Genomic DNA, 19,623 nt, shown 5'->3' with positions numbered 1-19,623 from the left:
TTTCCTGAAGAGACTTCTTCATGCGTTCATATTCATCCCGCTCTTCCTGGGTTTCCTGCCAATCCCTCACTAATGACCTCCCTAGACATCTTTCCTGAAGAGACTTCTCCATGCGTTCATATTCATCCCGCTCTTCCTGGGTTTCCTGCCAATCCTTCACTAATGACCTCATTTGTGATTCCAATACTTCCCCTTCCATCGGGGATTGATTGATCGGGCTATTCAATACTTCTACTGGAGCAGCTGTTTCAACATTCTGTAGTTCACATTGACGTGATTCAGCGTACTTCTGGCAGCCCCGTAAAATCTGTGTTGCAACCTCAACTATTCCCCAAACTTTTGAGAGCTCCGAACCCCTTCCCTTTGAAGATTGAAGCTCGTGTTCAAATGGTTCCCATTGCAGAGTCTTGTCTCTCAGCATATGAAGGAGTTGGCTGACCGTTAACTCTTCCACGGGGACCCTGTGGATCAGAGTCTTCTCCATTTCATCCACCTTTTCCTCCAATGCTTTCACCTTTTTTTCCTCTTGTACTTTGGCTTTAAGCGCTCGGAGAAGTTGCGCCTTGATGCTCTCTAGCTCATGTTCAGGGGCCATTCTTACAGTCTCTGTGTTTCTTACAGTTGCCTTTTCTTTCACTGAAAGAATTCCCAGTTGAATCTGTTCTTCAAGTTGTTGAACCTCGGTCATTGCCGCCTCATATTTGTCTTGGGTTTCCTTCAATATTTTTATGAGTTCTTGGACATCTTGACTTTCATGTTCTGCCATGTCTTTCACCTCTAATTTCTCATCTATGGATGGAACTTCTACCGATGAGTCTGTCTTGGCCTTGAGCTCATCAAGAATTTCCTGCAGCCTTTGGACTTCTTGCTCATGTTCAACCTTTAGTTGCTCATAAGCTTCCACTGAAACTAGCTTTTCGGAGGTTGCCGAGTTAACCCCCTCCAGGATTGTAGCCTGGGCCTGTTCATACTGTTCCTTCAACTTCTCAAACTCTGCTTGTAAGGAGTCGTAGAGAAGAACTGGAATAAAATCCTGGTTTCCTGAAGATTCCTCTTCATTTGCTTCTTTCTGCAAATATTCTAACTCCTGAACATCATAAGGGAGATGTGATCAGTGATTGGTCACAATGGCTCTATGGTCGCTCTCTGCTTGAGCTAGCTGCTTCTGTTGTCTTTCCAGATTCTCCCATTCGGTGTCATAGAATTTTTTCATTGTTTTCATCTCTTGTACGAGGCGGTAACTCAATTGTTCTAATTGTTGTCGTAATTTGAAATAAAGTTGAGTCTGAGCTCGGTGTTCTTCCGTCATGGATATGTCCTTAAACTGAACAGACTCAGAATTCTCTGTCAAACTATGTTGTCGTTGTTCGGTGGAGATCTGTTCTGAAACTTTGTTCTTCTCTGGAGCATAAGCCTTTCTGCATGCCTTCGTTTTTCCAACCTTAGTCGGCAAGTCCATTTTAGCCTTGTCTTTCACATTTGGGTTGGTCTTATCGTCATCCGATTCAGAATCTGAGCTGATTGTCTGCACCGAGTCCTCACTCGTTATGGCTTTTAGATAGTGCCATTCCATGTCTATTTTCTTGATCCACTCCCGTCCTAGAAGTGGTGGTCCTCCCTCAGGTAGTACGTATAAGTTCATTCTTGGGTGTTCTTTACCCCTATCTCTCACCTTGACTCTTATCTTTCCCATGGGGTATACTTTATGCCCCATGTATGTCTGCAATACGAACTTGGTATCTCTTAAGGGTATATGTGAGAATAGCTGGTGGTAATCCCTTCGATTTATGACTGATAGAGCTGATCCAGTGTCCAACTCCATTTTCACTTGGACTCCAGCTATTTTTAGCATGACCCAGATAGTTTGTAGGTCAGCTTCCTTACTCACATTGTGAATTCTCAGACTACCCAGCTCCTGGCCGTTTGGGTCTGAGTCCAAATTCTGTTCGTCTGAACTCTTCTCAGCCACCTTGTGTACCTTGTTGTACTTTTCCTGTGATGGCTTCCTTTGGTTGTTGGTCCTTTGGTTGTTGGTCTTCTTCCCTGACCGGCATACCTTAGCTATGTGACCCAGTTTGCCACATTTCCTACATTCCTGGTTCTTAAACCAGCATTGGTTCTGGTCGTGTGTTGTCTTCCCACAACGATAACATTTTGTTGTTGTCGAGGTAATTTGATCCACACTGAGTGCCGCTGTCTTTAGCTGCATTTCCGCAGTTCCCTTCGCTGCGGCTTCATGCGATGCTGCAATAAGGACAGCCCTGTCAAGTGTAAGGTCGTTCTCTTCGAGTAGTCGCTTTTGCGTTCCTTCCTTTGACAACCCGCACACGAACTTGTCTCGCAATGCCTCTGTCAGATTCCCTCCAAACTGGCAGTGTTTCGCTAGTCTACGCAGTTCGACCAAGTATTCTGCGTTGCTTTCGTCTTTCCTTTGCGTTCTCGCATAGAATTTGAATCGTTCCGCCAACATCAACGGTGTGGGGTTCAAGTGATCCTTCAGAACAGTCACAATATCATCAAAAGTCTGATCCGCCGGTTTAGCTGGTGCTAGTAGATGCTTCAAGAGCCCGTATGTCTTCGCGCCCATCGAGTTTAGCAAGGTTATAGCTTTGTCATCTTCTTCTATTTTATTGGCCTCACAATAGATCTCAATGCGTTCCACATACGTGGCCCAGTCTTCTACCTCGGAATTAAAATCGTTGATGTTACCACGCTTAGGCATCTTCCTCTCTTCCTGATAACACCCCGAATTATTTCTTTAAATTTTCTTTTATTTTTTTTTTCAAGATGGCGGTTCCCACAAAAATGGCGGTTTCCCGCGCTTATCTTCTCTCCCCGCCCACTTCAATGGCGGTTTCCCGCTTCTGTCTTCTCCCCCGCCTAATGGCGGCTTCCCGCGTTTCTTCCCTAGCGGGAGGGGTACACTTTCCCCACGGGCGACGGCCGCTGGCTTTCAGGTTCACAGCCTGCGCGTCGGCTTCAGTGCTTTCCCTTTTCTCGGCAGGGCAACCGGCGCTGGGTACACCCCGTTGACGGCGAACAGTTTCAGCCGCTGGGCTGGCTCTCGCTCAGTTCCCCTTGCTCGGGCTCTGTCTCTCTCCCGCTCGCTCGGCTCTACCGGCGCTGGGTACACCCCGTTGACGGAGAACAGTTTCAGCCGCTGGACTGGCTCTCGCTCAGTCTCCCTTGCTCAGGCTCTGTCTCTCTCCCGCTCGCTCGGCTCTACCGGCGCTGGGTACACCCCGTTGACGGAGAACAGTTTCAGCCGCTGGACTGGCTCTCGCTCAGTCTCCCTTGGTCGGCTCTGCCTCTCCCGCTCGCTCGGCTCCCAATCACGCCTCCCAGCCCTCTCGCAGTCCGGTGCTTCCCTCCCCAGCTGCGGCTGAGTTTTTATATCTTCCCGCGCCTACGCTCCCGGTCGCAGCGCTTCATGGCTTCGGTCGCTGCCCGGCCTTTTTCGCCGGTCGCGGTCTAGCTGTCTCACGACGCCGTTGCGTCCCCAGCCTGTCTGTACCGCGGCTTCCTTGCTCCACGCTGCCCCAGTCTCAGCGCCTCTGGGCCCGACTTCTGTCCGGCTCCTTTCCCCCTCGACCGTGGTCGAGTGCACCGCCCTTATCCTCCGGTTATTCTTTTTACTTTCCCTTACTCACAGTCACCGTGGCCGCCTTGCTTCTCGTGCTGGTCGGCTCACTCCTCACCGTGGCAGAAGGGACAGTCAGTGCCTGTTGCTGATGGAAGTCTTTGTCTCTAAATTCTTCCTCCTTTCTAGTTCTGCAGCCTCGAGTTTTCTCCCAGCAGAACGACGAGGGCGGTTGCCTCTTCTCGACGCTCGTTAACTGCTTCGGAATTATTGTTGCCGCAGGGTACGATCGGACTCGTCGCCACTGTAAAGTCTGTGGGTTGTTAGTTAATTAATACACAGACTACCAGAGTAACTTAAAACAGGACTTTACTATTCGAAGGTCAGGGCGAATCTGCCCAATAAATCCTGACACAACACTTATATACTGGTGTGGTCACCGTCAGTATTACAGTATACAGAAGCCAAACAAAGTAGTGCCACACCTAAAATAGTTCTCTTAAAGGTGAACGGTTACATACAATAGTTCTCTTAAAGGTAGACGGGTACATACACTACACCTCTCTGTTAGATGGGCAGAACAGTGACAAATGGAATTTAACCCTGAAAAGTGTGAGGTGATGCATTTTGGGAGGACTAACAAGGCAAGGGAGTACACAATGAATGGTAGGACCCTAGGAAGGACAGAGGATCAGAGGGACCTTGGTGTGCATGTACGTAGATCCCTGAAGGCAGCAGGACAGGTAGATAAGGTGGTTAAAAAGGCATATGGAATACTTGCCTTCATTAGCCGAGGCATAGAATATAAGAGCAGGGAGGTTATGATGGAACTGTACAAAACGCTAGTTAGGCCACAGCGGGAATACTGTGTGCAGTTCTGGTCGCCACACTATAGGAAGGATGTGATTGCATTGGAGAGGGTGCAGAGGAGATTCACCAGGATGTTACCTGGACTAGAGTGCTTCAGCTATGAAGAGACTGGACAGGCTGGGGTTGTTTTCCTTAGAGCAGAGAGGGCTGAGGGGGGACCTGATTGAGGTGTACAAAATTATGAGGGGCATAGATAGGGTAGATAGAAAGGAACTTTTCCCCTTAGTAGAGGGGCCAATAACCAGGGGGCATAGTTTCAAGGTAAGGGGCAGGAGGTTTAGAGGGAATTTGAGGAAAAACTTTTTCACCCAGAGGGTGATTGGAATCTGGAACTCACTGCCTGAAAGGGTGGTAGAGGCAGGAACCCTCACAACATTCAAGCTTTCAGGAGAACAGCGACCACGACCCCACACAACCCTGCCACAGCAACCTCTCCAAGACATGCCAGATCATCAACACAGATACCATCATCACACGTGAGGACACCACCGACCAGGTACATGGTACATACTCATGTGACTCGGCCAATGTTGTCTACCTCATACGTGTAGGATTCGCAAAAATCCAGGAAAATACAGTCTACATTGTAAAACCCCTGAAATGGCCACATTTTATGAACACAAGATGGAGTTGGCAGATCACATGACTCATTTCAGAAGGACATACCACTACAGTATCTTAAAGAAACCTGAGTCACCACCGATTAGAAGATTCCAGAACTGACTGCAATTGATATGGTAAAATGGTTACAGTGGTAATGAAGTCAAAACAAAAGTATTTACACCTCAAGGTGTGTTAATTGCTAGCAAAACGCAAACCCATCTCTGAAATCGCAGAGCACAGACAAAACCTATTATCTGTACCAAACTCAGAGGGACACAGGACAGATCCCATTAGTTTCATTTACAAGACATTAAAATAAAGTACCCGCTTTTGTCAAAGCAGCCCGCCCATTACTTTAACAAAAGAAAACCCCTGATTTGGCGCCAAGATAAGGGCAAGAAAACAGTATAACTGTTGGGGCAAAAGAGACAAAAAGACAGTTTCACACAGACACGAGGTCAAAGGCAGAGCGAGTGGAGAGGTTCGATTACGGTTCGAGGAGCACGGAGGGCCTACAAGTTCGAGCAGGAGAGCAGGTTCAGGAGCCGGTCCCATAAGGAAGATCGGAGATCCCGGACGATACAGGAGCACCAAGGTCAAGGACAGTTTTAAAAACCCTGGTGAGCATAAAGGCCCAACTCCACCTAGCTGATCTAGTTGAGGTATACTTTAGACGGGAGGGTTTTTAATATTAAGGGCTTTGTAATTCGGGAGTGTTATTCATCCTTCGTTGCGCCGTGCGCTTTCTCCACCCCCGTTTTATTATATCGCTGATCTAGAATTGATGTATTATGATAGTCAAAGTAACTCTTGTGTGTTAAATTTTAGTTCCCATTGAGAGGCGTGTTCATGATTTTTGTCTGCATTGTTTCTTCATTCTCTATGTTTTATTCTCCTTAAAAATAAAGAAACCTTTGATTTAAAACTTACCTTGTCTCACCTGATCCATTTGTCTTCCGAGTCACAAGTTGGGCCAACACATCAAGGTGGTCTGGCAATAAGCCCAGTGTCTAGAACCGGTGAGGGGGGAGCACTTCGGAACCGCTCACGAGCAATGTGAAATCAAAAACCGATCTCGCACACCACAAGCTCGTTAAAACGACCCCTTACATACGTTGCAGGAAAGGATGCCCCGGAGCATGGTACATCGGCGAGACCATGCAGACACTGCGACAACAGATGAACGGACACCGCGCAAACACACGGAACAGCCATGGGGACCAAATTCGCACCCCAATACGCAAACATCTTCATGCACAAGTTCGAGCAAGACTTCTTCGCTGCACAGGATCTCCAACCAACGCTATACACCAGATACATCGACGACATTTTCTTCCTATGGACCCACGGCGAAGAATCACTGAAAAGACTACACGATAACACCAACAAGTTCCATCCCACCATCAAACTCACCATGGACTACTCCTCAGAATCAGTCTCATTCCTGGACACACGAATCTCCATCAAAGACGGACACCTCAGCACTTCACTCTACCGCAAGCCCACGGACAACCTCACGATGCTTCACTTCTCCAGCTTCCACCCTAACCACGTTAAAGAAGCCATCCCCTATGGACAAGCCCTGCGAATACACAGGATCTGCTCAGACGAGGAGGAACGCGATGGACACCTACAGACACTGAAAGACGCCCTTGTAAGAACAGGATATGATGCTCGACTCGTCGATTGACAGTTCCGACGGGCCACAGCGAAAAATCGCATAGACCTCCTCAGAAGACAAACACGGGACACAACCAACAGAGTACCCTTCGTCGTCCAGTACTTCCCCGGAGCGGAGAAACTACGCCATGTTCTTCGCAGCCTTCAACATGTCATCGATGACGACGAACACCTCGCTAAGGCCATCCCCACGCCTCCACTACTCGCTTTCAAACAGCCGCCTAACCTCAAACAGACCATCGTTCGCAGCAAATTACCCAGCTTTCAGGAGAACAGCGACCACGACACCACACAACCCTGCCACAGCAACCTCTGCAAGACATGCCAGATCATCAACACAGATACCATCATCACACGTGAGGACACCACCCACCAGGTACATGGTACATACTCATGTGACTCGGCCAACGTTGTCTACCTCATACGTTGCAGGAAAGGATGCCCCGGAGCATGGTACATCGGCGAGACCATGCAGACACTGCGACAACGGATGAACGGACACCGCGCAACAATCACCAGGCAGGAGTGTTCCCTCCCAGTCGGGGAACACTTCAGCAGTCAAGGACATTCAGCCTCCGATCTTTGGGTAAGCATTCTCCAAGGTGGCCTTCGAGACACACGACAACGCAAAATCGTCGAGCAGAAACTGATAGCCAAGTTCCGCACCCACGAGGACGGCCTCAACCGAGATCTTGGGTTCATGTCACGCTACATGTAACCCCACCTGGTGCAGGGTCATCCAGACTCGAGTCGACATTGGCTTGTTCGCTCTACACAGATGCGGCCGGACCTGCTGTGATTTCCAGCCAAAAAAAATGTTTTTTGTCTGTTTTTTTGTTTTTCATACAGACCCCAGCATCTGCAATATTTGACCCCTTGTGACCCCACCTCATTGTTCTTTGATGTAATGTTTCCCTGACTGACCTGTTTGGACACCATTCACACCTTTGACTGCTGTGATTATCTCTCTGCCGAGGTGTGATAAATGGCAGTTGGAAAGGTTACCTGTAAACATCTGACATGATTCTCTGACTATATAAGCTGTGTCTTTATGCATTTCTCCACTTCACCTGAAGAAGGAGCAGCGCTCCGAAAGTTTGTGATTTCAAATAAAGCTGTTGGACTATAACCTGGTGTTGTGTGACTTCTTACACTGGTGCAGTAACTCAGCCCTGCCTGTAGCAGCGCTGTGCCGGGAAGACCCGCGGCTTGGTGCAGTAACTCAGCCTGGCCGGTGGCGACGCTGTGCCTGGAGGACCCGCGACCTGGTGCAGTAACTCAGCCCGGCCTGTGGCGACGCTGTGCCGGGAGGATCCGCGGCCTGGTGCAGTGGCGGGAGGACCCGCGGCCTGGTGCAGTAACTCAGCCCGGCCTGTAGCGGCGCTGTGCCGGGAGGACCCGCGGCCTGGTGCAGTAACTCAGCCTGGCCGGTGGCTACGCTGTGCCGGGAGGACCCGCGGCCTGGTGCAGCAACTCAGCCCGGCCTGTAGCGGCGCTGTGCCGGGAGGACCCGCGGCCTGGTGCAGTAACTCAGCCCGGCCTGTGGCGCTGTGCCTGGAGGACCCGCGGACTGGTGCAGTAACTCAACCCGGCCTGTAGTGGCGCTGTGCCGGGAGGACCCGCGGCCTGGTGCAGTAACTCAGCCCGGCCTGTAGCGGCGCTGTGCCGGGAGGACCAGCAGCCTCGTGCAGTAACTCAGCCCGGCCGGTGGCGTCGCTGTGCCGGGAAGACCCGCGGCCTGGTGCAGTAACTCAGCCCGGCCTGTAGGGCGCTGTGCCGGGAGGACCAGCAGCCTCATGCAGTAACTCAGCCCGGCCGGTGGCGTCGCTGTGCCGGGAAGACCCGCGGCCTGGTGCAGTAACTCAGCCTGTCCTGTGGCGACGCTGTGCCGGGAGGATCCGCGGCCTGGTGCAGTAACTCAGCCCGACCTGTAGCGGCGCTGTGCCGGGAGGACCCGCGGCCTGGTGCAGCAACCCAGCCTGTAGCGGCGCTGTGCGTGGAGGACCCGCGGCCTGGTGCAGTAACTCACCGCGGCCTGGTGCAGTAACTCAGCCCGGCCTGTGGCGCTGTGCCGGGAGGACCCGCGGACTAGTGCAGTAACTCAGCCCGGCCTGTAGTGGCGCTGTGCCGGGAGGACCCGCAGTAACTCAGCCCAGCCTATAGCGGCGCTGTGCCGGGAGGACCAGCAGCCTCATGCAGTAACTCAGCCCGGCCGGTGGCGTCGCTGTGCCGGGAGGACCAGCAGCCTGATGCAGTAACTCAGCCCGGCCTGTAGCGGCGCTATGCGGGAGGACCCGCGGCCTTGTGCAGTAACTCAGCCGCGGCCCCGGTTTTCCTCAGGCGGCGGCATGGTGAGTGCGGCCTGTCCCGGCCAGCGGGAGCCACCCGGGCCGCGGCCCCGATCACCCTGCTCCTTCAGGCGGCAGCGAGCCGGTTGCGGGCCCCGCCTGGCCTATCGCGGCCTAGCCGGGGACTGAAGTCGGGCCGGGCCCTGGATCGCGGCACCGAGACCTCCCGCTTCCCTGTCCCGCTCCCCCCGGGCTGAGAGAGGCGCTTTGGGGCGGCACTTACTCTTCGGCTATGGGGGGCATCACCTCCAAGCCTGAACATGCGCAGTCCGTCCAGCAGGAGGCACGAGAGAGCGAGCCGGGGGGGATAATCCCCCAAACATCTCCCCCAAACATCTCCCCACCCCCAAACATCTCCCAGCACTGTCTCCCCCCCCCCTTTCCCCCAACCCCGGTATCCTGGGCCAATATTTATCCCTCAACTAACATCACCAAAGCAGATTAACTAGCCATTATCTTATTGCTGTTTGTGGGAGCTTGCTGTGCGCAAATTGGCTGCCGTGTTTCCTACAATTACAACAGTGACCCCACTGCAAAAAATGCTTTGGGATGTCCTGAGATCGTGATTGACGCGATATAAATGCAAGTTTGTACAGAGTTAAGATAATTGGCAAAAGAACCAGAGGGGAGATGAGGAGAATGTTTTTACGCAGCGAGTTGTTGTGACCTGGAATGCGCTGCCTGAAAGGGCGGTGGGAGCAGATTCAATAGTAACTTTCAAAAGGGAATTGGATAAATTTTCAGGGCTCTGGGGAAAGAGCAGGGGGGAGTGGGATTAATTGGAGAGCTCGTTCAAAGAGCCGGCACAGGCACGATGGGCCGAATGGCCTCACTCTGTGCTGTAAGATTCTAAGTTCCCTCTGAGTGCATCGCATTAATTGTTTGCTTGATGTTGGTTGCAGAGTGCGAGTGGCCTGAATGTGTTGGTGCGGAGCCTGTACGCTCTGCAGGAGGAGCGTGTTGAAGCTTATCGGCTGTTCGATCTGTGAGTAAATCTATGCTACCGATGTCTGCAGAGTCAGTATGTGTAGTATATTATCATTTTTTAATTAAAAAAAACAATTCTCCAACTTTCTTGCTTCTTCCTGTGTGAACCTGCACACTTAGAGTCAGCTGAATATTCAACCGTGGAGGGTGTGTATCTCTCACATCTCACTGCCTTTCTAACTTTCCCATCAGTGGGCCTTGGATCACCTCTGACTCTGCAGCCTGTTGGGTTTATGGTCAGTGCAGAGACCTCGTACCCTTTTGTACTCTCACAATCCCAGATCGCCAGTGCCCACTGTACTCTGCTTATTATCAATGCTCCCTCTGCCTCCCCTCCCACACCTGTGCTGGGCTCAGATTCCAAGATAACTAACAAGATTTATTGACAGAAGTTAAACAAGTTAGACACAGACAGAGCGCTACAAACCTTACCACAGTGATTATAGTCAGAATCTCTTAACCAACAGGCTGTAACACGCTCCAGCACCCACTTTCAGTTCCCGATTCTCCCAGGGCCATCCTGGTTCCCACAGTTCCATGGCTCATCCAGCTCTCTCGGTCTTTCAATTTGTCAATCTCTCCCTCTTAACCTCTCGCTCTCTCTCGCTCTCACTCAACCTCCCTCATTCTCCCAATCTCTCTCACTCTCTCAAATCTCCTTCTCTGTCTCCCAATCTGTCTCACACCCTCTCTCTCACATTCTCTCTCTCCCTCTCTCTTATTCTCCCTCTTCCCTCTCTCCCATTATAACTGCTGGAATGCACCGTGAGTTCTGCTACACACAGGTCCTGATGTTAGAGACTGATAGTCCCTCTCATCGTCCCATTTGTCGATAATGACAGGATATGACAGAGACAGCCCGACGCGCCTGAGCGAGGGGGCTGCCTGGACCTTCCTTCCACTGGGCTCCGCTAACTCAGCACAGACTGGGGATTGAAACGAGGCCTGTGTGCCTCAGCACCGCACGGAAAGTAGGACTTTAAAAAATACAGGAATGTTCGATAATATTAAATCGCGATTTTCTTCCCCTTTCCCTTCCCTTCCCTTCCTGGTTCCAGGGGACACCAGGCCTATCTCCGCTCGGCTCCCAACTACGACTTCATCCAATACCGGCAGCTCGTGCACGAAATCACGCAGGCGTTTAACCGGATCTCGCAGGAAGTGATTCAGCTGAAGGAGCGGTTTCACGAGGAATACGATCGTCCTGATCTCTCCGACCACATCGAGAGGGTTCAGGAACGAGAGCGGGAGAAGCTGGAGCTGGTGAGGCGGAGGGGAATGATGGCGGCTGGGGGGGAGGGGGGCGCCCTGGGGGGGAGGGGGCAGCCTTGGGGAGGGGGGAGGGAGAGGGGGGAGGGAGAGGGGGAGGGGGGCACCCTGGGGGGGAGGGGGTGGCCTGGGGGGGAGGGGGAGGGGGGTGCCCTGGGGGGGGGAGGGCACCCTGGGGGGGAGGGGGTGGCCTGGGGGGGAGGGGGGCACCCTGGGGGGGAGGGGGTGGCCTGGGGGGTAGGGGGGCACCCTGGGGGGGGAGGGGGGCGGCCTGGGGGGTAGGGGGGCACCCTGGGGGGGGAGGGGGGCGGCCTGGGGGGTAGGGGGGCACCCTGGGGGGGGAGGGGGGCGGCCTGGGGGGGAGGGGGGCACCCTGGGGGGGAGGGGGCGCCCTGGGGGGGGGAGGGGGCGCCCTGGGGGGGAGGGGGTGGCCTGGGGGGGAGGGGGCGCCAGTTTCGCTGACTGGCCAAGACTGGGGAGGGAGTAAACCCTCTGCCTATTGGAAAAGGGGTTCCTGCAATGACGGTTGTGGTCACTGAGGACGGAGCCAATCAGGGACCCGAATCTCACAAGGACACCTGTACACTCCCTGCCAGTCGTTCTCCGCCCACATGGGTTCCTGGAACTGCTCGTCAGTCCTTACTCTGAATATCCGCTGGGCTTTTTGTGTGTTCGTTTACTTTAATTAAGATGAGACGTTAATGCTGGGGAATGGAACACTTCGCATTTTGGCCTGTCACTGTCCCATCAAACACTTCCGGGGCAGGTACAGCACGGGTTAGATACAGAGTAAAGCTCCCTCTACACTGTCCCATCAAACACTCCCAGGGCAGATACAGCACGGGTTAGATACAGAGTAAAGCTCCCTCTACACTGTCCCATCAAACACTCCCAGGGCAGGTACAGCACGGGTTAGATACAGAGTAAAGCTCCCTCTACACTGCCCCGTCAAACACTCCCAGGGCAGGTACAGCACGGGTTAGATACAGAGTAAAGCTCCCTCTACACTGCCCCATCAAACACTCCCAGGGCAGGTACAGCACGGGTTAGATACAGAGTAAAGCTCCCTCTACACTGTCCCATCAAACACTCCCAGGGTAGGTACAGCATGGGTTAGATACAGAGTAAAGCTCCCTCTACACTGTCCCATCAAACACTCCCAGGGCAGGTACAGCACAGGTTAGATACAGAGTAAAGCTCCCTCTACACTGTCCCATCAAACACTCCCAGGGTAGGTACAGCATGGGTTAGATACAGAGTAAAGCTCCCTCTGCACTGTCCCATCAAACACTCCCAGGGCAGGTACAGCACGGGTTAGATACAGAGTAAAGCTCCCTCTACACTGTCCCCATCAAACACTCCCAGGGCAGGTACAGCACGGGTTAGATACAGAGTAAAGCTCCCTCTACACTGTCCCATCAAACACTCCCAGGGCAGGTACAGCACGGGTTAGATACAGAGTAAAGCTCCCTCTACACTGCCTCATCAAACACTCCCAGGGCAGGTACAGCACGGGTTAGATACAGAGTAAAGCTCCCTCAACACTGTCCCATCAAACACTCCCAGGGCAGGTACAGCACGAGTAAGATACAGAGTAAAGCTCCCTCTACACTGTCCCATCAAACACTCCCAGGGCAGGTACAGCACGGGTTAGATACAGAGTAAAGCTCCCTCTACACTGTCCCATCAAACACTCCCAGGGCAGGTACAGCACGGGTTAGATACAGAGTAAAGCTCCCTCAACACTGTCCCATCAAACACTCCCAGGGCAGGTACAGCACGGGTTAGATACAGAGTAAAGCTCCCTCTACACTGTCCCATCAAACACTCCCAGGGCAGGTACAGCCTGGGTTAGATACAGAGTAAAGCTCCCTCTACACTGTCCCATCAAACACTCCCAGGGCAGGTACAGCACAGGTTAGATACAGAGTTAAAGCTGCCTCTGCACCAAGGAGAGTTGTAAGTTATTGATAAAGTTCCTTTTTTTGCCCTCTAGACAGCCCAACTACAGCTTGCCAAACAGAACGCGCTGGACCATCCGGGTAATGAGACTTACCAGGAGGAGGCCCGTGAGGTGAAGCACAGGTAGGAGCATTGACATCGTGTACCCGACCCCAGGTTCGTCGCCCTGGCCCGGGACTGCCCCGCGTCTGGCCCGGGACTGCCCCGCGTCTGGCCCGGGACTGCCCCGCGTCTGGCCCGGGACTGCCCCGCGTCTGGCCCGGGACTGCCCCGCGTCTGGCCCGGGACTGCCTGTCCCCACACTCTGACTCGGGCTGCCGCGTGCCGGGCAGTCTCCAGAGGTGATGGTGACCACGGGCTCCTGGAGGTTGCGCTTCAGAGGAACTATCGCCGCCTGGTTTACTGCTCAGCCTGTCTCGTGAAGCTGGAGCTGCCGTCGGTTATAACCAGCAGGAAAGGCTGAACAGGCTGGGGCTCTTTGATCTGGAAAAGAGAAGGCTGAGGGGTGACCGGATAGAGGTCTTTAAAATTATGATTTTAATCGGGGTTCGATTGGGTAGACGTAGAGAAGATGTTTCCACTTGTGGGGGAGACCAGAACTAGGGGCCGTCAATATAAGACAGTCACTAATAAATCCAATGGGGAATTCAGGAGAAACTTCTTTACCCAGAGAGTGGTGAGAATGTGGAACTCGCTCCCACAGGGAGTGGTTGAGGCGATGGCATAGATGCATTCAAGGGGAATCTGGATAAACACATGGGGGAGAAAGGAATAGAAGGATATCATAGAATGGTTACAGCACAGAAGGAGGCCATTCGGCCGCTCAAGCCCGTGCCGGCTCTCTGCACGAGCACTTCAGCCAGTCCCGCTCCCCCATCCTGCAAATTTCTTTCCTTCAGGTACTTATCCAACTCCCTTTTGAAAGATAAGATTGAATCTGCCTCCACCACCCTTTCAGGCAGCGCATTCCAGATCCTAACCACTCGCTACGTAAAAAAGTTTTTCCTTATGTCGCCTTTGGTTCTTCTGCCAATCACCTTAAATCTGTGTCCTCTGGTTCTCGACCCCTCTGCCAATGGGAACAGTTTCTCTCTATCTACTCTTTCTGGACCCCTCATGATTTTGAACACCTCTATCAAATCTCCTCTCAACCTTCTCTGCTCTAAGGAGAACAACCCCAGCTTCTCCAGTCTATCCACGTAACTGAAGTCCCTCATCCCTGGAATCATTCCCGTCAATATTTTCTGCACCCTCTCTAAGGCCTTCACATCCTTCCTAAAGTGCGGTGCCCAGAATTGGACACAATACTCCAACTGAGGCCAAACTAGTGTTTTATACAGGTTCATCATAATTTCCACACTTTTGTACTCTATGCCTCTATTTATGAAGTCCAGGATCCCGTATGCTTTTTTAACCGCTTTCTCAACCTGCCCTGCCACCTTCAACAATTTGAGCACACATACCCCCAGGTCTCTCTGTTCATGCACCCCCTTTAGGATTGGACCCTTTAGTTTATATTTCCTCTCCTCATTCTTTCTACCAAAATGCATCACTTCACACTTTTCTGCGTTAAATTTCATCTGCCACGTGTCTGCCCATTCGACCAGCCTGTCTATGTCTTCCTGAAGTCTATCACTCTCCTCCTCACTGTTCACTGTGCCTCCAAGTTTTGTGTCATTAGCAAATTTTGAAATTGTGCCCGGTACACCCACATCCAAGTCATTAATATATATCAAGAAAAGCAGTGGTCCTAGTACCGACCCCTGGGGAACACCACTGTATACCTTCCTCCAGTCCGAAAAACAACCGTTCACCACTACTCTCGGTTTCCTGTCACTTAACCAATTCCGTATCCAGGCTGCCACTGTCCCTTTTATTCCATGGGCTTCAACTTTGCTGGCGAGCCTATTATGTGGCACTTTGTCAAACGCCTTTTGGAAATCCATGTACACCACGTCAACCTCATTACCCTTATCAACCCTCTCTGTTACCTCATCAAAAGCTCGATCAAGTTAGTTAAACACAATTTGCCTTTAACAAATCCGTGCTGGCTTTCCTTAATTAATCCACACTTATCCAAGTGACTGTTAATTTTGTCCTGGATTATCGTCTCTAAAAGCTTCCCCACTACCGAGGTCAAACTGACTGTGGTTGCTGGGTTTATCCTTGCACCCTTTTTTGAATAATGGTGTAACATTTGCAATTCTCCAGTCCTCTCACACCAGCCCCGTATCCAAGGAGGATTGGAAGATTATGGCTAGTACCTCCGCAATTTCCACCTTTACTTCCCTCAGCATCCTAGGCTGCAGCCCATCCGGTCCTGGTGATTTATCTACTTTAAGTACAGCCAGCCTTTCGAGTACCTCCTCCTTATCAATTTTTATCCCATTCAGTATCTCAACTACCTCCTCCTTCACTATGTCTATGGCAGCATCTTCTTCCTTGGTAGAGACAGATGCAAAGTACTCATTTAGTACCTCAGCCATACCCTCTGCCTCCATGCGTAGGTCTCCTTTTTGGTCCCTAATAGGCCCCACCCCTCCTCTTACTACCCATTTATTATTTATATGCCTATGCCTATAGAAGACTTTTGGATTCCGTTTTATGTTGGCTGCCATTCTATTCTCATACTCTCTCTGCCCCTCTTATTTCCTTCTTCACTTCCCCTCTGAACTTTCAGCCTGGTTCTCATTTGTATTCTCAATCTGACATCTGTCATACACCCCCATTTCTGCTTCATCTTACTCTCTATCTCTTTCATCATCCAGGGAGCCCTGACTTTAGTTGCCCTGCCTTTCCCCCTCGTGGGAATGTACCTGAACTATTTCCTCTTTAAAGGCAGCCCATTGTTCCATTACAGTTTTGCCTGCCAATCTTTGATTCCCATTTACCTGGGCCAGATCCGTTCTCATCCCACTGAAATTGGCCTTCCTCCAATTAAGTATTTTTACTCTAGATTGTTTCCTGTTCTTTTCTATAGCTAATCTAAACCTTATGATACTGTGATCACTGTTCCCTAAATGTTCCCCTACTGACACTTGCTCCACTTGACCCACCTCATTCCCCAGAACCAGATCCAGCAATGCCTCCTCCCTCGTCGGGCTGGAAACATACTGATCAAGAAAGTTCTCCTGAACACACTTCAGAAATTCTTCCCCCTCTCTGCCCTTTACACTATTACTATCCCAGCCTATATTAGGATAGTTGAAGTCCCCCATTATCACTACTCTATAGTTCTTGCACCTCTCTGAAATTTCCCTGCAAATTTGCTCCTCTATATCCTTCCCACTAGTAGGTGGCCTATAGAATACACCCAGTAGTGTAATGGCACCTCTATTGTTTCTCGACTCTAACCAAATAGATTCTGTCCTTGAGCCCTCCAGGACATCCTCTCTGTCCAACACTGTAATATTCTCCTTAATCAATACTGCCACCCCACCTTCTTTCTTTCCTTCCCTATCTTTCCTGAACACCTTATATCCAGGAATATTTAGTACCCAATCCTGCCCTTTTTTGAGTCAGGTCTCCGTTATCGCCATGACATTATGTTGATAAGGTGAGATGAAGAGGGGTGGGAGGAGGCTCGTGTGGAGCACAAACACCGGCACGGACCGAATGGCCTGTTTCTGTGCTGTAAATACGATGTCATTCTACGTAGTGGCGAGGGATGTACGGTGAGGGCGGTGTGAGATCTCTCGCAGTTTAATTCCACTTTGTGGTTCTGTAGCAGAGTCTGCCTCCTGGTGCAGTCACTCAGTTGTACGGCCCGTCTCTCCGACACCACCTCACACGTGCGTCGCATCATCTTAAACATATTGATGTTTCGCACCCCCTCGTTTTAATCGTTCCGTCGGGGCAGCGGGTCCCTGCGGCCTGGGTAGATGAGCAGTCCGCTCCTGCTGCAGCGGTGAGGTTATCCCCCACTGGTTTGAGGAGGGGGAGATCTGCCAGGGTCACTATCTGATCACTATCCAGTAACCCCGGTCACCGCCCTCCCCCTTTGCTGGACAGTGCATGTGCCTGGACCCTGGGCGTGAGCAGGATTGGACTTGGCTGTGATGGCCTCCACGGTCGAAGAGCTTGCCGTCACTCACTGTCTAGGCGCGCACGTGAAGTACGGCTGCTTTGATGAGGCACTCGAGGTCATCCCACGGAAGCTGCATCCAGTGAGAGTCGGTCAGAGCGCAGATTGGGGAGCGGGGGGGAGGGGGGGCCTATTTCTAGCGAGCCAGTCCCCCCACCTCACCCTGTCCCGGTTTAACAAAGCATTTATCATTTTCTCCAGAATTAATAAAACCATCGAGGCAATCAATGAGATTCTTCAGGACTTCAAATATGATTCCGAAGAGATCGAAGCCAGCAGATAGACCGGCGCGCACAAGAGCTGCAGATCAGTCAGAGTCACTCCTGCTGGGTCCCTGCCTCTGGTCAGACCTCAGTGTCACCTCCTCCTCCTTCCTGCAGGGTGCGGCAAATCTTCCTGCCCCCCCGGAAACCCGAGGCTGAAGCTTCGGCCGGTTTCGCGCCTCTTCACCACTCGATGGGAGCTCTGCGTGCCACGAATCGACCCAGACCATTCCCTGCTCCCGAGGAGCACAAAAGACAAAGACAGAGGGAGACCTGGTTCTGGGAGAAGGTGCCTGGGACGACATTCCCTTTTCCGGGAGGATCCCAATGCATCCCGAGTATCAGCAAAGACTCACCCGGGACCCTACCCTGTGATGGAATCACTGAACCAGCAGCCTGGTGACCTGCATGTACCGTTCAGCCGCTGTGTAAACCCTTCAGAGGAATAAATTATTCTCCTTGTCAAGTATTTTAAAGTGCGACGTGGCACTAGCCCGTGTTTCTCCGTAACGCACGTCTCGTGAGCGGAAGGTCAGACTTGCATTGGCCACATCTCTCCAAAGCGCTTCCCCTGCAGTCAAATAGTTTGACTGTTCTATAGGCAAACGCAGCAGCTGTGGTGCACACAGCAAGATCGCACAAACTGCAGTGAGATGAATGGCCAATTGATCTGCTTTTGATGATGTTGTTCGAGGGATAAATATTGGCCCCAGGACCCCCTGCTCTTCTTCGAATAGTGGCTGTGGGATCTTTTCCGTCCACCTGAGAGAGCAGACAGGGCCTCAGTTTAACGTCTCATAGATACATAGAGATAGGAACAGGAGTAGGCCATTCGGCCCTTCGAGCCTGCTCCGCCATTCAATGAGATCATGGCTGATCTTCGTCTGAGATCATAGCTGATCTTACCAGTTCAGTACCCCGTCCCCGCCTTTTCTCCGTAACCCTTAATCCCCTTAGCCTTCAGAAATATATCCAATTCTCTCTTGAAAATATTTATTGAATTAGCCTTCACAGCCCTCTGTGGCAGGGAATTCCACAGGCTCACCACTCTTTGAGTGAAGAAATTCTTCCTCATCTCTGTTTTAAATGATTTGCCCGCTATTTTTAGACTGTGGCCCCTGGTTCTGTGCTCCCCGGCCATTGGAAACATTCTCTCTGAATTCAGCCTGTCCAGGCCTGCCATAATTTTATATGTTTCGATGAGATCCCCTCTCAATCTTCTAAACTCCAGTGAGTACAAGCCCAAACTATTTAATCTCTCTTCGTAGGTCATTCCCGCCATTCCAGGTATCAGCCTGGTGAATCGCCGTTGCACTCTTTCCATGGCAAGAACATCCTTCCGCAGATGGGGCGACCAAAACTGTACACAATACTCCAGATGCGGTCTCACCAGCACCTTGTACAGCTGTAGTAAGGTATCCCTATTCCTATACTCGAACCCCCTTGATATGAAGGCCAACATACCATTTGCCTTCTTAATCGCCTGTTGCACCTGCATGCTCTCCTTCAGTGACTGGTGCACAAGAACACCCAGGTCCCTCTGCACTTCCCCATCTCCCAATCTATTGCCATTTAGATAATAATCTACCCTCCTGTTTTTACCCCCAAAGTGGATAACCTCGCATTTATCCACATTATAGTGCATCTGCCACGTATCCGCCCATTCCCCCAACCTGTCCAAATCGCACTGTAGCCTCCTGACATCCTCATCAGAGCCCACCCCTCCTCCTAGTTTAGTGTCGTCAGCGAATTTGGAAATATTGCATCCAATTCCCTGATCCAGATCATTTATATATATTGTGAACAGCTGGGGTCCCAGGACAGATCCTTGCGGCACCCCGCTGGTCACTGCCTGCCACTCCGAAAACGAGCCGTTTATTCCAACTCTCTGTTTTCTATCCGCCAGCCAGTTCTCTATCCACGTTAATACTTTGCCCCCAATTCCATGAGCCTTAATTTTGCATGATAATCTTTTGT

General features: G+C 51.6%; 1 protein-coding gene across 1 annotated transcript; it reads left to right on the top strand.

Moving 5' to 3' along the window:
- Window positions 1-8,960: 8,960 nt before the first annotated feature.
- Window positions 8,961-18,115, top strand: rex1bd (required for excision 1-B domain containing). Its single transcript, XM_086004353.1, has 5 exons — window positions 8,961-9,084; window positions 9,984-10,066; window positions 11,127-11,331; window positions 13,334-13,422; window positions 17,585-18,115. The coding sequence occupies exons 1-5, from the start codon at window positions 9,016-9,018 to the stop codon at window positions 17,664-17,666; spliced, it is 528 nt and encodes a 175-aa protein (XP_085860479.1). The 5' UTR covers window positions 8,961-9,015; the 3' UTR covers window positions 17,667-18,115.
- The last annotated feature ends 1,508 nt before the right edge of the window (window positions 18,116-19,623 follow it).

This window comes from Somniosus microcephalus, chromosome 13, assembly GCF_052327205.1.
Source record: "Somniosus microcephalus isolate GS21.2 chromosome 13, FLI_Smic_1.0, whole genome shotgun sequence".
Taxonomy (NCBI): domain Eukaryota; kingdom Metazoa; phylum Chordata; class Chondrichthyes; order Squaliformes; family Somniosidae; genus Somniosus; species Somniosus microcephalus.
The sequence above is the reverse complement of the archived record's forward strand: the minus strand, read 5'-3'. Positions and strand labels throughout refer to the sequence as shown.